This window comes from Elaeis guineensis, chromosome 2, assembly GCF_000442705.2.
Source record: "Elaeis guineensis isolate ETL-2024a chromosome 2, EG11, whole genome shotgun sequence".
Lineage (NCBI taxonomy): Eukaryota > Viridiplantae > Streptophyta > Magnoliopsida > Arecales > Arecaceae > Elaeis > Elaeis guineensis.
In genome coordinates, this window is record NC_025994.2 from 122,730,920 (window position 1) to 122,753,497 (window position 22,578).

Consider the following 22,578-nt stretch of genomic DNA (forward strand, 5'->3'; position numbering starts at 1 on the left):
TATCTTATCTGTGATGAAAGAGATATGTAGGTAATAGACTTCACAATGAGGATATCCTTATGCTAAATATTTCCGACCCCTCTCGGTACAATCGTGAGTTTGCCTCGCTGGAGAGCTAGCAACTTAGATTGGCAACTTCTCCTCAGTTCCAAAAGCTTGTCCCTCCCTTCTCACACTTCCCAGCTATGGCCATTCCAAGAGAGCGTGCCATGGCTTGTGTGCTTGATAGTTTGTGACCTACCCTGATCTGAATAAATAAGCATAAAGTGGCTGATTATTGTCCAAGAGAACATAACTAATCAATGAAATGAAAAAGGGGTGAGGTGTTATGTTTGATTGTTTCATCACAAGAGCAAAATTTTGTCAAAGTTTTGATTTTCTTTCTTTTTTTTTTTTTTTTTTTTTTTTGTCTTTCCTAATTCTCGAGGAAGATGAAGATATATGTGCAGGTACATCAACAAATAGTGCACCTAAAGTTGTGCATCATAGTCCTTATCAAATCAGTAAACCACAAAAGTTTGATGGTTTGTTTGTCCCTGTTCTCCATTCATGGACTTTAAACCGGATTCCCACCAGTCACCTATAAGTTTAGGCAACATGCTTAGGAAATGACTGAGTACCAAGTCCTGGCTATGATCTGAATTTCTTTAATATCTTATACAATGAGTAATGCTCACTCTGAAGAGGTTTCTGACCTGCAGGCTTCAGCTTGATGATGACCTTTGTTAGGGAATACCCACCGACCGACCGACTGACAGCCGGACCGACCGACCGACCGACGTCCGGAGGGACCGACCGACCGACAGGCGCCATCGCCGGCCGAATTAACGGCCCACAACCGACTGAGGATGTGTCGGTCGGGCATACTTTTTCCGACCGACTGAACCTAGAAGTCTGTTGGCCGACTCACGCAAGACTCGCCGACCAACAGAGGGGCCTGACGCCACTCAGCTGGCCACCGACCTAGGGTCGGTCGACTCCTCCGATCGCCGTACAGCCGCCAAAGTTTGTCAGTTCTGACGGCAACATACGGCACGGCCACCTAGGGGCATTGTCCCGCCGAGGGCATTGTCAATCCTAGTGATTTGACAGCCCCACGGCGACATGACACTTTCGCGGCGACTCTGACAGTCTACAGTGAGTTGACAATTCCTCAGTTGTCCGCGCCATTAATGACGGCGCCATACCGTGCTCCACTATATAAATCGGGGAAGGCAACAGTGCAAAGGATCCCCCCCTCTCCACTTCTCGACTTGAAAACGACAGGCTCGCTCCTCTCCCTCTCTCTCTCGATTGAGCTCTCTGTCTTCATTTCACTGTTGCCCAGTCACCTCTCTGACTTGACCGTCGGAGGGTCCCCGTCGGAGCCGCCTCCGGTCAGTGTGGACTTTCCTTTTTTGCAGGCGCATGTTCCCCGGCGATCAGACGACGAGGCGATTGGCCGCAACAGATTGGCGCGCCAGGTAGGGGGGAAACGATGACGAAGACAAGAGCCCAACGATCGAGGATCATCGGGTCGGCGAGGCGCTCTTCCCGCCGGGAAGAGGCCTCCCCGCCACCCTCAGCGGCGAAGCCCAGCTCTCCACACCCCGCGGTGACCACAGAGGCGCAGATCGCGGCCATCGTACGGCAGATGACCGTACTGACGGACGCGGTCAAGAGCCTCCAACAACAACCGGCGGCCCGTCCGATGCCCTCCAGGAGCAGCCGCCAACGCCCGCACCGATCCCCGTCGCCTCCGCGCGAGCGCCCGCAACAGCGCTCCCATGGAGAGGAGGAGGAGCGGCCATGGCGCGATGATCGACGGTCCCGACAGCCCTCTCCTTCCCTGCTGGAACGCGCAAGGAAGGAGAAGCGACCGCGCACGCCGTCGGCCTCCCTCTCGGAATCTTTCGGAGACTCCACCCCTGGGGTCTCCCAGCACCGACGAGCGGACGACTACGAGCGCCGGTTCGAGGAAATCGACCGCCGGCTTGCGCAGTTGCAGGTGGACGGCCAGAAGTCTTCGAATGACGTCGACTTTCGGACCGCCCAACCTCTCTCCCGACTAGTTCTCGACAAACCGATTCTCAGTCGGTTCAAGATGCCGCATGTGGAGCCATACGACGGCTCCACCGACCCGATCGACCACCTTGAGAGCTACAAAGCTCTCATGACGATCCAAGGGGCAACCGACGCTCTCTTTTGCATCGGCTTCCCCGCCACGCTCCGCAAAGCTGTCAGGGCCTGGTACTCCAGTCTTCGATCAGGAGGTATCCACTCCTTCGGGCAGCTCGAGCATTCCTTCGTGGTCCATTTCAGCACCAGTCGGAAGCCGCCACGAACCTCGGACAGTCTTTTCTCCCTCAAGCAGAGAGAAAATGAGACTCTACGACACTTCGTGACGCGATTCAACGCGGCCACGCTTGAGGTCCGGGACCTCAATGGAGACATGGCCATCTCGGCCATTAAATGGGGGCTAAGGACATCCCGGTTCACCTACTCTCTGGACAAAACCCTCCCCCGAACATACGCCGAACTGCTGGAGCATGCGTACAGGTACATGCGCGTGGACGAAGGAGCTTCCGACCGGCGCCTGACTTAAGGCACGGGCCGAAAAGAAAAATGGAAGAAAGGTCGGGCCCATGCTGAACCCAGCAGGCCCTCCACCGATAGACGGGTCTTGCCCCGACGATGGAGTCCGAGCCCGATGCATCGCAGGTATGACTCCTACACCCCTCTCCCCGCTCCTCGTGCGCAGATCCTGATAGAGATCGAAGGAGCGGAGAATCTATGATGACCTCGGCCTCTGAAGGCAAAAGGCCCCGACCAACATGACTCGATCATCGATCGTCAAACCGACGGCCTCGGCCTCTGAAGGCAAAAGGCCCCGACCAACATGGCTCGATTGCCGATCGCCGAATCAACGGCTCGATCATCGATCGCCGAATAACGGCTCGATCACCGATCGCCGAAATCGACAGCCTCAGTCTTTGAAGGCAAAAGGTCCCGACCAACATGGCTCGATTGTCGATCGCCGAATCAACGGCTCGATCATCGATCGCCGAATCAACGGCTCGATCACCGATCACCGAAATCGACGGCCTCAGTCTTTGAAGGCAAAAGGCCCCGACCAACATGGCTCGATTGCCGATCGCCGAATCTATGACTCCGTCGTCGGCCTGATCGATGAATCACCGAACCAATTGCTCAATCTATGTCTCGATCGTCGAGGACATATCAGATTCTACGACGGAGATCGAAGGAGCGGAATATCTACGACGGCCCCCACCTCTGAAGGCAAAGGGCTTCGACTAATGCGGCTGGCTAACTTGCCGACTTAGCTTCGACTAAGAAAGGCAAAATGCCAAGACGACCGCAGTCGTATTCGCGACATACCGATCTGGTCACGATCGATCGAAGGATATTCGGCTTGCCACCGTTTATCATACATCCCGACGCATACATCCGACCAAGGGCCGGATAATGGATATTCGACTTGCCATCGTTATCCTATCCGAATACGTCGGATGCTACTCGACTATCAGATTCTGCGGAATGATCGTGTCGACGAGCAACGTTCGGAGGTTGGCCGACCTCCGACCTGATGTGCATGCTCGACCTACAGTCGGGACGATCGATATTGGATCGTTCGTTGATGTGATCGCCAGAGTCGGGGCAAGAAAAGATGAAAAACCACTCCTTTCGTCCGAAGCCGTCGCCCACGTGTTCACGCGAGCCAACACGACATCGGGCTCTGGAGTGGGGGGGCAACTGTTAGGGAATACCCACCGACCGACCGACTGACAGCCGGACCGACCGACCGATCGATGGCCGGAGGGACCGACCGACCGACCGACGTCCGGAGGGACCGACCGACCGACCGACGGCCGGAGGGACCGACCGACCGACAGGCGCCATCGCCGGCTGAATTAACGGCCCACAACCGACCGAGGATGTGTCGGTCAGGCATACTTTTTCCGACTGACTGAACCTAGAAGTCTGTTGGCCGACTCACGCAAGACTCGCCGACCAACAGAGGGGCCCGACGCCACTCAGCTGGCCACCGACCTAGGATCGGTTGACTCCTCCGATCGCCGTACAGCCACCAAAGTTTGTCAGTTCTGACGGCAACATGCGGCACGGCCACCTAGGGGCATTGTCCCGCCGAGGGCATTGTCAACCCTAGTGATTTGACAGCCCCACGGCGACATGACACTTTCGCGGTGACTCTGATAGTCTACAGTGAGTTGACAATTTCTCAGTTGTCCGCGTCATTAATGACGGCGCCATACCATGCTCCACTATATAAATCGAGGAAGGCAACAGTGCAAAGGATCCCCCCTCTCCACTTCTCGACTTGAAAACGACAGGCTCGCTCCTCTCCCTCTCTCTCTCGATTGAGCTCTCTGTCTTCATTTCACTGTTGTCCAGTCACCTCTCTGACTTGACCGTCGGAGGATCCCCGTCGGAGCCGCCTCCGGTCAGTGTGGACTTCCCTTTTTTGCAGGCGCACGTTCTCCGACGATCAGACGACGAGGCGATTGGCCGCAACAACCTTTTACACACCTAACCATGAGGATACAACAAGAGCAAGAGCTGGCCTTCTCAATCAACTTAGCAAATTTACCCACACAAAGGACTCTCTGATCTTTTTCCAATCAGGAAATAACAAATATTACGAGCCTTTTAGTGCTTTACATGCATCCAGACACGTATCATAGGTTATTTTGAGTCACCTATATGATTGTAACCTAATCTATTTTGCATGACTTAACCCCTAACATATATAACCTAAAAAATTAAATTCAATTCTTACAATTCTTGCCAGCTATTTTTAAAATAATTTAAACAACTAGGGTTAAGGGGAAAAAGATCTAATAATTTAAAAATTCTTATACAAGAATCCAAATTAGTTTAACTTCAACATAATTCTGCCGTGACCAATCAGGCTAGAGCTCTGACTTATATATATCCGATCCATCTAAAATTTGGATTAGAAAATTTGACTCAAACCAACCCTCATAAAAGAAGTATTGATCCAAACATAACCCAAATAGGATCAAGTCGTGTCAGACTTCCTAGTAGGGTCAACTTTTACCACCTTCACAATGCACAACTTACGAGACCATACTACCAATCAGACAAAATTGTAATCCAGGAGGACGGGATGATTTACTGTCTTTCCAACATTAACTGTATTTGATTGGGATCATGAAAGGATAGATGGATGGGATTGAAAGAATGGATGACCTTCATCCATCATTTGATTAAAAAAATTATATAAATGATGGATGAAAAAAGTGGATTATCCATCAATCATGACCCACCATTTTACATCCTCTCAAATTGAAAGGATAAAGAAAGGATAGATGGAGCATTGAATAATGGATTTTAATTTTGACAAAATTATCCCTCATTAATTTTTTTGATAAAAATATATTACTACTTTTTCATTAATATTATTTATACATATTTTTATATATACTATTAAATTTTATTAGTTATTATTTTAATTTTAATATATAATTTTTATAATTATAATTAAATAATTAGATTATCTTTTATTTTTTTATTTATATTTATTATTTTTAATTAACTATTTATATAATATTAATTAACTATTTAAATTAAATTATAAATTAGTTAGTTATTTATATAATTAATTAATTTATAATTAATTTATAAAATCTGTTGGTGCAAAAATCCGCTTGCGCCGGAGAAGCTGGAGTCGGGGAAGTCGCGGTCGCCGCCGGGATCTGCAAGGGAAGTCTAAATCGGAGGTGGGGTTGCTCCGGCAAGACCCTCCGACGCTCAAGTCAGTTCTCTGCCTCAACAAGAATGGAGTGCTCGAACGGAGAATTTAGCAGAGTTTTTGAGATAAAAAATGAGCTTATCGAATAACGTATCTGAGTCCCCCTTTTATAGACGGAGGAAGCAACGAATTGATGGCGACGTTTGTAACCGTCTGGCAGTGGACTGCCCAGGGTCAGGCGGAGTTTGCTGTGAAGCATAGTGGAACGGACCCGTGGCTATCGCTGGGGCGTGCCACGTGGAGTCTGCCGCATGAAGTGGGGCGGCGTTTTGCCGTCGTGACTTGCCAGTGGGTGAGAGAATCGCGCAGTATCCGTTGCAGAAGGTGGAGCAGGATCGTGGCCGTTTATCGTGGCTGGTCAGGTAGTAATGGAGCCGCGCGGGATCCGTCATGGAGAGTGGAGCAGTGCTGCGATCGTTACTGCGGCCTGTCAGGGAGTGGTGGAGCTGCGCAGAATCCGCCGCAGGAAATGTAGCAGAATCGTGGCCGCGATCGTGGCCTGGGAGTGCTGATACTGATCTGTCGGCTGAAGTTCGGCAGTGGTCATAGTCCGGCCACCGTAGAGGTCCGGATGAAGACTGTCTGCAGCCGTTGAAATCGAGGATGGAGCCCGGCTCCCGTAGGAGTCCGGGCGAAGTTTTCCTGCAGTCAGGGTTAAAAGCGAAGTCCGGCTCCCGTAGGAGTCCGGACGGGGCTTACCAGTAATTAACGTTAAGGACGGAACCCGGCTCCCATGGGAGCCCGGGCGGAGCTGTCCTGTAGTCGATGTCGGCGGCGGAGCCCAGCTCTCGTAGGAGTCCGGGCGGAGTCTGCTCGCGGCTGAAGTTATCGGCGGAGTCCGGCTCCCGTAGGAGTCCGTCCGGCTCCCGTAGGAGTCCGGTCGCAGTCTGCCTTGCAGCCGTTGGAGTCGAGGACGGAGCCCGGCTCCCGTAGGAGTCCGGGCGAAGTTTTCCTGCAGTCAAGGTTAAAAGCGAAGTCCGGCTCCCGTAGGAGTCCGGACGGGGCTTACCAGCAATTAACGTTGAGGACGGAACCCGGCTCCCGTGGGAGCCCGGGCGGAGCTGTCCTGTAGTCGATGTCGGCGGCGGAGCCCGGCTCCCGTAGGAGTCCGGGCGGAGTCTGCTTGCGGCTGAAGCTGTTGGAGTTCTTGGTGACGGAGCCCGGCTCCCGTAGGAGTTCGTCCAGCTCCCGTAGGAGTCCGGTCGCAGTCTGCCTTGCAGCCGTTGAAATCGAGGATGGAGCCCGGCTCCCGTAGGAGTCCGGGTGAAGTTTTCTTGCAGTCAGGATTAAAAGCGAAGTTCGGCTCCCGTAGGAGTCCGGACGGGGCTTACCAGCAATTAACGTTGAGGACGGAACCCGGCTCCCGTGGGAGCCCGGGCGGAGCTGTCCTGTAGTCGATGTCGGCGGCGGAGCCCGGCTCCCGTAGGAGTCCGGGCGGAGTCTACTTGCGGCTGAAGCTGTTGGAGTTCTTGGTGACGGAGCCCAGCTCCCGTAGGAGTCCGGGTGAAGTTGTCGTGTAGTCGATTCCACTGAGGACTTCGGCTGTGGGTATTTTATACCCAACACCAGTCTCTCTACTTCCGAGTTTGAACTTCAAACGAAGGAAGTACAGAGAGAGAGATGGGCACAGCCGAAACCATCCCTTCGAATCCTGCACACTGTCGCCCCCAGATATTTTGGCATTAAATGTGCGCACGTCAAGGCCTGATTTTCGGTGAAGGCGACATGAAGAGTCTTTTCGGAACCTCCATCGAAACGCGATCCCAAGCGTCGTGCTACGGAAATTCGTGAACGGTCAACCCTCGATAGAGGTGAGGGGGACATGCGGGACACGTGGCACGCACCAATTGGCCCAGGAACACCCGCCGCCATAACTGTGCTAGGATCCGTCGGCTATTTAAACCCCCTAATCTCCCTTTGTAGCTTCATCCTGTCGATAGGATGGTACCTTTCTTTCGCCAGAGAGCCTAGTTACTCAGCTACTTTCCTCGCACCAGTCCTTGTCTTCTTCAGCCCCCCACTTCTTCTCTGAGGGTCCCCACACCATGTCTTCTACCCCGGAGGCCCTCCGTGAAGGGATGTCTAGGGCCCGGAGGAAGGCGAGGAGGAGAACAGTGGCCGGTGAGGATCCCCGCCGTTTCAAAGGAGGCTCAAGGAAAAATTCCTTCAACAACAGGAGTTTAATAACGGGGGCCGCCGGTATGGTTATTCTGCCCGAGAATTTCGGGGTAGCAAGGCGGGGTGATACCGATCAAGAGGGCAGAGCTATCGTCACAAGCTGTGGCAGGATCCTTGATGCCGTCGGGGCCGAGGGACCAGAAGCGGTCGGCGTCGACGGTGGGGCAGTGGAACTTGTTGCGGGGACGGTGGAAGTAGCGCATGCCGACCTTGCCGGAACATTTTGGGTGGCGGCTGTCGCGGAGCATTCGGAGGTGGAGCATATCCTTGACAACACCAATGCCTCCAATGTGACTCCGACTCTTCTTGAAACAGGTCTTCGTCACTACTGCCGTTGCCTTTACCACCTCCGGGCACCTATCCCACCCTTTTCCTCCTAGGGTTGGGACTTCGGAGATGGAGCGAAGCGAGACGGGACGAGAGCCGATAGGTCCGTTACACGCACTGGAGAACGCAGCGGAGAAGGACAGAGATGGGAAGAGGAGTTCGTAGCTCGGAGCGGCCTCCGGTATATCCTTTCCAAGCCGTGCTCGCGAGGCTTGCGATGATGTATATCTCTTTTTTTTTTTTCCGACCCACCGGGTCTTGTAACGTATATCTTATTAAATGAAGAAGAAATTTTGTTTCCTCGCCTGTACCTTGCATCGAGTAGTTGTCTGTCGAACTTCTTCATTTTCCTTTTGTCTTTTTCACGTTGTCTTAAGGTCATCAACGACCTCTTTTATTCGTGTAGGGTTGTTATTTGCCAAGCTTCTTTTCGACTTTTACGTCGTTCGAAGATATCCGGTTGTCATTCTGCCAATGACTGCAGGTTCGCTTGGGGCCATTCGGGTCCGGGGTCCCTCCCGGGGCTTGAATTCGGGGATCCGAGCCTCTCGGGCGCTGTTTGTTTTCCAATCGTCACTGTTGCAATCCATTGTCTTTCTTTTTCGCTTGGAGTTTTTTCTCCGCTGAAGTCGAAGCTAAGTTCGGCTCCCGTGGGAGTCCGGACGAAGTCGGCTTGTAGCTGTTGGAGTTGAGGATGAAGTCCGGCTCCCGTAGGAGTCCGGGCGGAGTCTTCCTGCAATTAAAGTCAAAGGCGAAGTCCGGCTCCCGTAGGAGTCCGGACGAGGCTTACCAGTGGTTGATGTTGAGGACGGAGCCTGGCTCCCATAGGAGTCCGGGCGGAGTCTACTTGCAGTTGAAGTTGTCGGCGGAGTTCGGCTCCCGTGGGAGTCCGGACGAAGTCGGCTTGTAGCTGTTGGAGTTGAGGACGAAGCCCGGCTCCCGTAGGAGTCCGGGCGAAGTCTTCCTGTAATTAAAGTCAAAGGCGAAGTTCGGCTCCCGTAGGAGTCCGGACGAGGTTTACCAGCGGTTGATGTTGAGGACGGAGCCCGGCTCCTGTAGGAGTCCGGGCGGAGTCTACTTGCGGTTGAAGTTGTCGGCGGAGTTCGGCTCCCGTGGGAGTCCGGACGAAGTCGGCTTGTAGCTGTTGGAGTTGAGGACGAAGCCCGGCTCCCGTAGGAGTCCGGGCGGAGTCTTCCTGCAATTAAAGTCAAAGGCGAAGTCCGGCTCCCGTAGGAGTCCGGACGAGGCTTACCAGCGGTTGATGTTGAGGACGGAGCCCGACTCCTGTAGGAGTCCGGGCGAAGTCTACTTGCGGTTGAAGTTGTCGGCGGAGTTCAGCTCCCATGGGAGTCCGGACGAAGTCGGCTTGTAGCTGTTGGAGTTGAGGACGAAGCCTGGCTCCCGTAGGAGTCCGGGCGGAGTCTTCCTGCAATTAAAGTCAAAGGCGAAGTCCGGCTCCCGTAGGAGTCCGGACGAGGCTTACCAGCGGTTGATGTTGAGGACGGAGCCCGGCTCCCGTAGGAGTCCGGGCGGAGTCTACTTGCGGTTGAAGTTGTCGGCGGAGTCCGGCTCCTGTAGGAGTCCGGGTGGGGTTGTCCTGTAGTTGATGTCGGTGATGGAGCCCGGCTCCCGTAGGAATCCGGGCTAGCTTTACTACCGGTCGGAGTTGCTTAAGCTAGGGCAAGGTTTTCCTCCTGGGGGGCGCATATGGGCGTTGCAGGGCCTCTCCCCTTATCCGGTCTAAAAGAATCGGGCCTTCTACTTTGTTCATGTCAGGATGAGGTCCTCCTCCTGCTCCTGACATGGCTGCGGAGGCACATAAGGGCATTGTAAGGCCTCTCCCCTTATCCGGTTTAAAAGGAACCGGGCCTTCGACTTTGCTCAAGTTAGGGCGAAGCTCTCCTCCTGTCCCTAACAGGGCTGTGGGGGCACATACGGGCGTTGTAAGGCCTCTCCCCCCATCCGGTCTAAAAGAAACCGGGCCTTCGACTTTGCTCATGTCAGGACGAGGTTCTCCTCCTGTTCCTGACATGGCTGTGGGGGCACATTAGGGCGTTGTAAGGCCTCTCCCCCCATCCGGTCTAAAAGAACCGGGCCTTTGACTTTGCTCATGTCAGGACGAGGTTCTCCTCCTGTTCCCGACATGGCTGTGGGGGCGCATAAGGGCGTTGTAAGGCCTCTCCCCTTATCCGGTTTAAAAGGAACCGGGCCTTCGACTTTGCTCAAGTTAGGGCGAGGCTCTCCTCCTGTCCCTAACAGGGCTGTGGGGGCACATACGGGCGTTGTAAGGCCTCTCCCCCCATCCGGTCTAAAAGGAACCGGGCCTTCGACTTTGCTCATGTCAGGACGAGGTTCTCCTCCTGTTCTTGACATGGCTGTGGGGGCACATTAGGGCGTTGTAAGGCCTCTCCTCCATCCGGTCTAAAAGAACCGAGCCTTTGACTTTGCTCATGTCAGGACGAGGTTCTCCTCCTGTTCCCGACATGGCTGTGGGGGCGCATTAGGGCGTTGTAAGGCCTCTCCCTCCATCCGATCTAAAAGAACCGGGCCTTTGACTTTGCTCATGTCAGGACGAGGTTCTCCTCCTGTTCCTGACATGGCTGTGGGGGCACATTAGGGCGTTGTAAGGCCTCTCCCCCCATCCGGTCTAAAAGAACCGGGCCTTTGACTTTGCTCATGTCAGGACGAGGTTCTCCTCCTGTTTCCGACATGACTGTGGGGGCGCATTAGGGCGTTGTAAGGCCTCTCCCCCCATCCGGTCTAAAAGAACCGGGCCTTTGACTTTGCTCATGTCAGGACGAGGTTCTCCTCCTGTTCCTGACATGGCTTTATTTTTGGAGGGGTCATATCCAGTCATAATAAATCCACACCGGGTGGGAAGGGCGCGTTGGGTAGAGAGGAAAGTAGATTCAAGATGAAATCGTAAGTGATACATTTACAGTTTTCTCGCTTCTCCTTGAGGCCCTCCGGTGATGGAGTCGATGGTCCCGATGGGAGGCCGATCCCCGGGTTGCTCCTCCCTTCTCTGCGGTTCAGGCTGTGGGAGGGCTCTTGGCTGGTCTCCTCTACCCTCAGGCCTGCGGCGGATGAATCTGTCGAGTCGACCTCGCCGAATGAGCTCCTCGATCTCGTCCTGGAGCTGGATGCATTCTTCGGTGTCATGGCCGTGGTCGCGGTAGTAGAGGCAGAACTTGTTGGGGTTGCGCTTCCCGGGATGTGTGCGCATCCTCTCCGGCCTAGGGAGCTGCTCCCTGACCTCCATTAGTACCTGGGCCTTCGAGGCGTTGAGGGGGGCGTAGTTGCGAAATCTCCCTGGTGGGGAGCCCCGCCGAACCCCGCGGTCCGGGCTTCTCTGCCTGCGTGCCCGGGGTGGAGTATGGGCGCGCTTATGTCCAGGAGGGGATCGGGAATGTGGCCGAGCTTCCTTTGGCCTTTTCTCAACTGCGGGCTTACTCGAATCTCCCGCTTGACGCTCCCTCGCTGTCTCTTCGTCCTTCATTTTGAAGGCTTCTTTCGCTCGGGCGTATCCTTCAGCCCGAGCTAGTAAATCGGCAAAATTCCTGGGGTACTTCTTCTCCAGGGAGAACAAAAAATCATTCTTCTGAAGGCCACCTTTCAGGGCGGCCATGGCAACTGACTGGTCCAAGTTCCGGACCTCCAATGCCGCGATGTTAAAGCGGTTGACGTAGGCCCGTATGGACTCCCCTTTCCTCTGCTTGATGTTGATGAGGGACTCCGAACCCTTCCGGGGGCGCCGGCTGCTGACAAAATGGACCATAAATTGATGGCTCATTTGATCGAAGGAAAAGATGGTACCCGACTTCAAAGCCGAGTACCAGTTCCTCGCTGCTCCCTTCAAAGTAGACGGGAAAGCCCGGCATAAGATGACGTCAGGAGCGCCGTGAAGCAGCATCATCGTCCGGAAGGCCTCCAGATGATCAACCGGGTCCGAAGTCCCGTCGTAGCTTTCGAACTGGGGAAGCTTGAAGTTTGGCGGGATTGGTTCCTGCATGATCATTTGAGAGAAGGGAGGGTCAGTACAAATATCCTCACCATGAGCGGGGGGCGCGTGGCGGAGTTCTTCAATCCGTCGGTTCATCTCCTGGAGCCTCCGGTCCAAGAAATCCTCTCGACTTCGAGTCTCGAGGGTCCTCTGGCAGAGCGGGGGCAGGGATCTTCCAGGGGTGGAGTCGTGGTCCGATTGAGAGCTCTCTACCCTCGGATTTGTTTTCCCGGGAAGGACGGGGCGGCTGGCCCAGGTGGCCCGCCCCGCCGCCGGGTTCTGACATTCCGGAGATGCCCTTTCCGGGTGCGCCGACGCCTGCGGTTGCTGCTGCTGCATTGCTTGCACAGCTTCGATGAGGCCTCTGACCTGCTGTGCCAGCAAGTCAAATTGCTCCGCGCCGACCGCCGCCGCCGGAGGAGGAGGAGAAGGTTGGGAAACAGGAGGGGAGGCCGGAGCCTGAGATCTGGCCGCGGAGGCCGTGGACCGTCGCGTGGACGCCTTGCATGGAGGCATCGAGCGTGGATCTCACCGGGGAAAATTAGGAGTGGGTGTCGGAGAGACGATCGGAGGCGGCTCCGTTGAACACTCCTTTAAGAACAAGGGTACCGCAGAGGCTTAGCCCTTCCTCTAGCGCCAATCCTGTTGGTGCAAAAATCCGCTTGCGCCGGAGAAGCTGGAGTCGGAGAAGTCGCGATCGCCGCCGGGATCTGCAAGGAAAGTCTAAACCGGAGGTGGGGTTGCTCCGGCAAGACCCTCCGACGCTCAAGTCAGTTCTCTGCCTCAACAAGAATGGAGTGCTCGAACGGAGAATTTAGCAGAGTTTTTGAGATAAGAAATGAGCTTATCGAATAACGTATCTGAGTCCACCTTTTATAGACGGAGGAAGCAACGAATTGATGGCGACGTTTGTAACCGTCTGGCAGTGGACTGCCCAGGGTCAGGCGGAGTTTGCTGCGAAGCGTAGTGGAACGGACCCGTGGCTATCGCTGGGGCGTGCCACGTGGAGTCTGCCGCATGAAGTGGGGCGGTGTTTTGCCGTCGTGACTTGCCAGTGGGTGAGAGAATCGCGCAGTATCCGTTGCAGGAGGTGGAGCAGGATCGTGGCCGTTTATCGTGGCTGGTCAGGTAGTAATGGAGTCGCGCGGGATCCGTCATGGGGAGTGGAGCAGTGCTGCGATCGTTACTGCGGCCTGTCAGAGAGTGGTGGAGCTGCGCAGAATCCGCCGCAGGAAATGTAGCAGAATCGTGGCCTGGGAGTGCTGATACTGATCTGTCGGCTGAAGTTCGGCAGTGGTCATAGTCCGGCCACCGTAGAGGTCCGGATGAAGACTGTCTGCAGCCGTTGAAATCGAGGACGGAGCCCGGCTCCCGTAGGAGTCCGGGCGAAGTTTTCCTGCAGTCAGGGTTAAAAGCGAAGTCCGGCTCCCGTAGGAGTCCGGACGGGGCTTACCAGCAATTAACGTTGAGGACGGAACCCGGCTCCCGTGGGAGCCCGGGCGGAGCTGTCCTGTAGTCGATGTCGGCGGCGGAGCCCGGCTCTCGTAGGAGTCCGGGCGGAGTCTGCTCGCGGCTGAAGTTATCGGCGGAGTCCGGCTCCCGTAGGAGTCCGGTCGCAGTCTGCCTTGCAGCCGTTGGAGTCGAGGACGGAGCCCGGCTCCCATAGGAGTCCGGGCGAAGTTTCCTGCAGTCAAGGTTAAAAGCGAAGTCCGGCTCCCGTAGGAGTCCGGACGGGGCTTACCAGCAATTAACGTTGAGGACGGAACCCGGCTCCCGTGGGAGCCCGGGCGGAGCTGTCCTGTAGTCGATGTCGGCGGCGGAGCCCGGCTCCCGTAGGAGTCCGGGCGGAGTCTGCTTGCGGCTGAAGCTGTTGGAGTTCTTGGTGATGGAGCCCGGCTCCCGTAGGAGTCCGTCCGGCTCCCGTAGGAGTCCGGTCGCAGTCTGCCTTGCAGCCGTTGGAGTCGAGGACGGAGCCCGGCTCCCGTAGGAGTCCGGACGAAGTTTTCCTGCAGTCAAGGTTAAAAGCGAAGTCCGACTCCCGTAGGAGTCCGGACGGGGCTTACCAGCAATTAACGTTGAGGATGGAACCCGGCTCCCGTGGGAGCCCGGGCGGAGCTGTCCTGTAGTCGATGTCGGCGGCGGAGCCCGGCTCCCGTAGGAGTCCGGGCGGAGTCTGCTTGCGGCTGAAGCTGTTGGAGTTCTTGGTGACGGAACCCGACTCTCGTAGGAGTCCGGGTGAAGTTGTCGTGTAGTCGATTCCACTGAGGACTTCGGCTGTGGATATTTTATACCCAACAAAATCATTATTAAATTTAATATTTATAAAATTTTTAATATAATTATAGATTATAAAGATTATAAGTATACAGATTGTTTACTTCTTTAGTATAAATAAATATTATAAATTGATAATAATAATATTTTTATCAAAAGATAGTTTTATAAAATGTCATCCATCTTTCCTCTTATTCCTCCTATTCTAAATAGAGGAGGAACCATTTCCACCCATCCTTCCATATTTTACCAAACATATGAGAGGATAAATAGAAAATCCATTCATCCTTGCTTTCATCCATTCTTCCTTCTCTATCCATCCTTCCTTCAATCCATCCTTTCTACCAAACAGAGGATAAATGTCCAAATTTTGCAGCTGCAGCAACAAGTCTCTGATCTCAAAAAATACACGGATCACCAAATATCTTTATAGTTTGGTAAAACTTAAGAAAAATATTAGTTGGAATAAACATGCAACCTGCACAAACAAATTATATCTCAGCACAAACTTCAAAGACATGTAATGTTTCATATATTTAATAGTCAAATTTGCCGAACTTTTAAAGAGTCTATACAACATTGATCTACATATAATAAATGCATAACATGAAAGTAAAGATTGTTCATCTTCAAGTTATTTGTCTTATCCTGAATTGAAGTCAAACATAGCGGACTTGAAGCAAAACACCCTCATACAAGGAGAAGCTCAGCCAAAATGATGCTACTTCCAACTTATTCCCGGTCAATGTATCATCACTCGACAAATCACTGTTCATGAATTTTTCTCCATCAAGTCAATGTCAAACAAATATATGCATCTCTATAACAAAGAAGAAAATACAGAGAGAACAGAATTTGAAAGGTGAAATCCCCAAATTGTCCCATCATATATGAATTATTTGTTTGCTATGCAGGCCTTCAACCTAATTATTGCAAATGCGGTCTACACTCTAAGCACTGCTACCATAGAGCAGAAAAGAAAATCTCAAGTGGGTTGTTAATTATTTGCCAGTCAAAGCTGCAGATATGGATGGATTAATGATGATATTCAAAGAAAACCAAATTTCGTTCCAACTTTCTACGTTTTTAAAACCAAATAGCAATATAAATATTCTGGAGCACCATGGGTACACCACAAGAGGCTACATGATATTAAGATTTCCAATTCTGACTGTGAACAACGATAGCCCATGCATTTTGGTCCTACACAGAAAAGACTCAAAAAATATATAAGCATCTTGATCCACTCTCCAATAAATTTTCACTCTGCAGTTTGAAGATAAACTATACAAGCAATCCCACAGATGCCATAAGAGCTGCAGCGCCTCTTCAATCAACCAAGTGAAATTCTGTTTGGTTTTTCTTCCAATCAGAAAATATGCTTAAAAGTCTATTGGCCTTCCAATAATTAAAATGTCATACTCAAAAATGTATCAGAACCTCTACTGAAAAATGGAGAACCTCTGAGCATTTATGAAACACCCTGCAAATTGTCAGAAACACATACGCTGACTAGCACAGGACCCTTGCAACATCAAATGTTAGGCTCCACAACCAATCTAAAACTCACCAGTTTTGAAATACATAGTTTATCAAGTATTACAGTTCACTCAGATATGGAACAACTAGTCAAACCAAATATAAGCTCACATATGAATTACCCCTCATTACTAAATTCATAGAAATTGTAGCACTTCACAGATTAACCAAAGCAAATGCATAGAACTTGAACTTGGACTGATAGTTATACAGATGCTCATGAGACGCTTCTTGAATGGCCCATACAACATCAGACTAAAAATAAATATATCAAATGGGACTACAAAGTACACTGTTTAAGTTATTCTGACATTTTGCCCTCTCAAAATGGAAATCACGAGCAACAGACTTGAGGCAGATAACCTTCCTGCAATGAAACTCAAACTGCAACCAAGATATGTTGACTTATTCCCTGTCAACATATGACAATTTCAAACTGCAATTGTGGTCTACACTCTAAGCATTGCTACCATAGAGCAGAAAAGAAAATTTCAAGTGGGTTGTTAATTATCTGCCAGCCAAAGCTGCAAATATGGATGGATTAATGATGATATTCAAAGTAAAACCAAATTTCGTTCCAACTCTTTGAGTATTAAAAACCAAATAGCAATATAAATATTCTGGAGCACCATAGATACACCACAAGAGGCTACATGATATTAAGATTTCCAATTCTGACCATGGACATCCATAGCCCATGCAATTTGGTCCTACATGGAAAAGACTCAAAAAATATATAAGCATCTTGATCCACTCTCCAATAAATTTTCACTCTGTAGGTTGAAGATAAACTTTACAAGCAAGCCCACGGATGCCATAAGAGCTGCCTCTTCAATCAACCAAGTGAACTAGGGAACAAGAGGAATTCTGGTTGGTCTTTCTTCCAATTTGAAAATATGCTTAAAAGTTTGTTGGCCTTCTAATAATTAAAATGTCATACTCAAAAAAGTTTCAGAACTTATAATCAAAAATGGAGAACCTTTGAGCATTTATGAACCACACTGCAAATTGTCAGATACACATACGCTGACTAGCACAGACCCCTGCAACATCGCATGTTAGGCTCCACAACCAAATCTAATACTCACCAGTTTTGAAATACAAAGTTTGTCAAGTATTACAGTTCACTCAGCTATAGACCAACCAGTCAAACCAAATATAAGCTCACATATGAATTACCCCTTATCACTAAATTCATAGATAATGTAGCACTTCACAGATTAACCAAAGCAAATGCATAGAACTTGAACTTGGACTGATCGTTATACAGATGCATCACGAGACGCTTCTTGAATGGCCCATACAACATCAGACTAAAAATAAATATATCAAATGGGACTACAAAGTATGCTGTTTAAGTTATTCTGACATTTTGCCCTCCCAAAATAGAAGTTACGAGCAACAGACTTGAGGCAGAAAACCTTCCTGCGATGAAACCTCAAACTGCAACTAAGATAATGTCGACTTATTCCCTGTCAATGTACGACAACATCAAAGTACAGAATTCGTTACTTTTCAATGCCAAACCAAAAAAAGAAACCTAGCAAAGAAGAAAAATGAGGGGAAATAGTCTAGAATGAAACATTTCTGAGATGTCTTAATCATGCTTGAATTACTTGTTTGCAATGCAGAGCTATTGTTATTCCAGCTTGTTTGTAACATGCAAAGTCATGAGCTTCCATGATCTTGATCCCTAAAAGCATCTTGAATTGGTGATGGATAATTCTAGTGTTAATACTTTTAAGCATATCAAGTATAGTGGGGAAAAGAACGCATTTCACGGAGGTTGGTATTGCCTATAGCACCAATCAGCACATTGTTGGAGCAAAAGTTTGGCACCCCAAATGAAACTAGTCAGAAAGTACCATCACAGCTTCAACGTTATTGATCAGTTTACAAAAAGAAAGGAGTATGCATAACAAAGCAAAAGTGCAATATACTGAATTTCAAGACTGCCCACCCTAAGGGGTAATATGATATTGCAAGTGCAAGGTCTTATTCTGACTGGTCACTTATGGCTCATGCAATTCGCTTTTACACAGAGGATAATTTAATTAGATTCTGATTGTAAGTGTTGTGGACCAGTACATGCAAATAAAAAAGAAAAGTTGAAGATAGCTGTAGCATAGGATAACTGGATGAGAGACCATGAAGAGGCTGCATTTCAATTTATAAATGACGTGAGGAGGCTTTCACCTCACGATACTGCTCCTTTCATTGCAGATAAAAGATGTAAGAAACCATGGTGAAGGACCTCCATCTTTTGTCATAATTACTTAAGTGTTTGATACTTCAAGAGCATTCTGGTGTTTAATATATTACATCTTATATAGGTAAAATCAGAATTTTAGAGTTTATGTTACCACTGATGGATACACAAAGGCATTTATTCCAATGTCAATATAAATCTTAGTTTTCAGAGCTTACATTATCCTTGACGGTTTCATTCATAAAATTTGGGTTGAGTATAATTGCTGGCACAAATGGTAAGAAGCCATATGACATTTTTTTTTTACATCAGTCAATAACATGGCTTTCTTTAGGAAAATTGACAGAATCAAACTCTAGACTTAGTTTATGTGAAATGCCAGTATTTTTGTAATTAAAGGCATGTTTTATTGCAATGTAATTGAATCACTGACAGAACTGCATATAAGAGGACATACAACAGTATGATGCACTGTCATAGTTTGGGACGACGCTCCGGGTGGTTGGGGGGGGGGGGGGGTGTCATTGGTGGTGAGCGAGAGAGGAGGGAGTGAGAGAGAGAGAGAGAGCACTGAAGTTGCAACATGGTTGCAATGACTTGGAACATAATATAAGGATATTTGCCACTCATCATATTGCAAAGAGAAAACTTCCAACGCATGCTAAACATCTTATGAGCAATAATATGGCCAAATGCTTGCACAAGACTTGACTTTAAAAACCTATACAGCTTCCAAAAACATCATCCAACCAAAGTTTGTTTCCTATAGAGAATTGCACAGAATTTATACTGCTCATTCTCCAGAAACCCCTTGTTTCCTGCAGTTTTGAAAGCATAATGCAATATCATACTGTATAGTATCAAAATCACATCCATCCTAATCTCATTCAAATGGACTGTATCAGTAAGCTGCTTGCACTCTTTTCTTTATAACACTAACAAGTAGGTTTCCAATGATCATGCATCGACATGGTCAAATAAGGTGGATGATGTTTGCAAGTCATGGTTTTTGATTTTCTAATTGAAATAATAAATACTTTAGCATATTGCCCTCATGCTTAGTGTTTGTGCTCCAGGTTTCAAGGCAGTTTCACCAGAATTGTATGTTCATGACTAATAAAACCAGCCATTACAGATACAAAATCGAGGAATCATCATTTCTATGCTTAATGCTTCATCATCATCTATGCTTAATGCTTCATCATCATATGACCATAAAGATTGCATCTTGCAGCACAACAAGAGCATCAAAATACCATAGAGCGATTCAGCAGCTGCTTTAATAATATTAATAATTTTTGTTGAAGATCCTAATACAAGCCTTTGCAGCATCTAGTTAAAATTCTCAATGTACTCGGTTCTTTTTGTGCAAAATAGTCAACTAATCATTCATCAAAACCAACTGTAATTTGGGGATGTGAATTCTCAATTCCATGCTTAGAAGATAGAACCCATCTATCTCAGAAATTGTCGGAGAAATCACCTTCCTATTTGATATGCTAGAACATCTCAAGCCCACGTGCCAGAAAGGATACAGTGGACCTTCCATTAACCATTTTTACCTAAAAATTAACAATGTCTGGTATCAAATACTTTTTAATAAACAATCGAGTTCCGTGGTTGGCAACCAAAAATCTCCAAAATCAACTAACTAATTAGCTTTTTAGCCTTTTCTTCATACAGCATTAGGTTTTAGTGTGTCAGTAATATATGATTATAATGCATACCATTGTAATTTTTTTTCTGCATAGTGTAAATATGATTCAAGCAGAGTTACTTATTCTAGTTTCATTGCATGCAATCCCACAACATGATCATAAGCCATAGGTTTAGGTTTATTCACAAGAAAGCATTGCTACTGAAACAGCCAATAACTCCTTTTGCTTGTATGTCCAACATCTCTAAATTAATCAAGCAATACACATTTTAGGGGGAAAAATAGGCATGTTACAAAAGAAACAAGGTCTTCACCCTAATCATTATTAAATTTCCTGCTAAACGGCTCCCAGATAGAAATCCATATAAGAAGGTCTCAACACCCCCTCCCCCCCCCCCCCCCCGCCCCCAACCCAACACCCCCACACCCAAAAAAAAAAAAAATTTGTGAGGGAACCAACATAAAATGATGCTGCATGTACGCTAGCCTTAAGCACCAAAACCAGAAATTAAATTTTTGACAGGGAAGTGAGAAAAAGATAAGTAGAGTTTATGAAGAACTCAAGGTTAACATATGAGGTTTCAGCAAGATCAACAACTAAATTATCTTATAGCCTAGGATCAGCTGACATGAAGATGATGGATGAAGAAGAGAGGTCAAAACAAACAAAGAGGAAAAAGAGGGGAGGAATCAAACTTTTGACATTATGACAAGAGCCGTGTAAGAGGTGAAGGTGGGAACATGAAAACAAACGAGGTTGCTCATACTATGTCAACAGCTTTAGAAAATGGAACATTTATTCAGATCAATCAAAACCAATAAAAGAAACAATATAACATAAACTTTTAATGGGAAATTAACACTAGGACGATAAATCTAGAAACCAGAACTATTGCAAGGGAAAGTCAAACAAAAGAGCGAGGACCGGCAACAAGAATAAGAACAAGAAGAACAAGAAGGCTACGGATCGCAAATAAACAGCGATGGGAAATTCAAGATCACTTCGAATCAATTAACACACCTGCAAGAAAATAAAAAAATCTAAACTTTTCAGAAGAAATTGAGACTAGAGTCATAGATAGAAAAAGAAAACCTATTGCACGCCTAAGAGAGGGAGGACCAGACACAAGAACAAGAAGTAGACCGCTGACAATATATAAACAGATATCAGAATCTTAAAAGAAAGCAAAAGAACCAAACTTTTGATAAGAATTAGTGCTATAACCATAACTACAAGAAGAAAACCTATTGCAAGAGTAGAAGTCATAACAAAGAGAGGACCAGGAACATGACTGGAAATAAAGGAAAAACAAGAACAACAAGTACCATGCAAACAGCCATAGGAAATCAAATATTTGCCCCTATCGATCAAAACCCATGAAAGAAACCAACAAAAAAAAAAATTCTCCACTTTTGACAAGAAATCAAAACTAAAACCATGGAACTATAGAAGGATGCCCTTCTGCAAAGATTGAAAGCCGAATCAAAGAGGAAAGACGGCGAGGAGCATACAAGAAGAAGGGATCACCACCAGCCATTGACCACTTTGGTGTATCTATCCTTGAGCCACCTGAAGCTCCTTCTAAGGGAACCCTTCACCCTCCCCTCGACGGCGTAGACCTTGTAGCTGGCCACACGCTTCTTCCGCTGGAACTCCGGGTCGCTGAAGACCCACCCCTTCTTTGAAGATCCGGAGGCCCCCTTCCCCTTGTCGAACTTGACCTCCCTGGAGCCGTTTCCACCGTAGCCGCCCCCGGACTGGGCGGAGGAGGCATAGGACATGCTGTAACTCCTGAAATCGTAGATGCCGGAAGGGGGATGTGGCGGCCGGCCGCCGTAGACCTCAAGCTGCATCTTTCCGTCGTTGACGGACTTCGATCTGAAGCCGTCCATGGGAGCCAAGACAAGCCCTTGCCCCCCTCTTTCTCTCGGACAAGCCCGCTCTCTCTTTCTTCCTCCTCTCGTTCAAGCCCTCTTTCTATATTTTTCACGCAAGCCCTCTTGGACCTGAGCGTTTGGACTTTTTCTCCGAAAAATATCGCTTGCCTCCTGAAATTTCAATGTTTTCACATTGATCCTTTGTTCTTAAAAAATTTGCAATCAAGTCCCCTAAGTTTTCTGATGCAAAGTGATACAGCAGTGGTGCGCACAGAGGATAGGGGCTCGAGGTCACATCGGATATGCATGCTCCAAGAGGAAGCTTCCATAATTTTTTTCCTTTTTTTTTTTTTTTTGATAAAGAGTATTCAATTAAAACATTTATGCTGGTATCTATACCCATCTAAAATTCAATATCAATTTATGAGTCAAATGATAGATACCTTCGCCCTTTGAGTTTGTCCTTTCCAACCGTATATATGCACGGATGTATGCTTGTGTGTGTATATATATACACGTGAGCCGGAAAAAATTAATCAATTTAGAAATAAATAAAATATATATATATATATTAATATTTAATAAAAAAAATATATTTTTTTATTATAAATATATTTTTAAATGATTGTTTATATGTCATTTATCATTTAAAATCAAAACCCGCCAAACCAAGAAAACATGAGTTATGGGTTGCGGTTTTATTTGTGCGTTCATTTTAT

At 48.5% G+C, this 22,578-nt stretch overlaps 1 protein-coding gene across 2 annotated transcripts; it reads right to left on the bottom strand.

The window, feature by feature from the left end:
* Nucleotides 1–15,085: 15,085 nt before the first annotated feature.
* On the bottom strand, nucleotides 15,086–21,987 carry LOC105035542 (uncharacterized). 2 transcript variants are annotated; one of them, XM_073253132.1, is made up of 2 exons: nucleotides 21,494–21,987; nucleotides 15,086–15,344 (listed from the first exon to the last, which is right to left on the bottom strand). In XM_073253132.1, the coding sequence occupies exon 1, from the start codon at nucleotides 21,872–21,874 to the stop codon at nucleotides 21,506–21,508; it is 369 nt and encodes a 122-aa protein (XP_073109233.1). In that variant the 5' UTR covers nucleotides 21,875–21,987; the 3' UTR covers nucleotides 15,086–15,344; nucleotides 21,494–21,505. The 2 variants fall into 2 exon arrangements, with proteins under 2 accessions (XP_073109233.1, XP_010909465.1); XM_010911163.4 differs by lacking the exon at nucleotides 15,086–15,344 and adding an exon at nucleotides 17,174–17,587 and having other exon boundaries at nucleotides 21,494–21,983.
* Nucleotides 21,988–22,578: the final 591 nt, after the last annotated feature.

What these genes read in the sequence shown, in the direction of transcription:
- LOC105035542 (XM_073253132.1), bottom strand. Translation starts at nt 21,874, where the DNA reads ATGGACGGCTTCAGATCGAAGTCCGTCAACGACGGAAAGATGCAGCTT.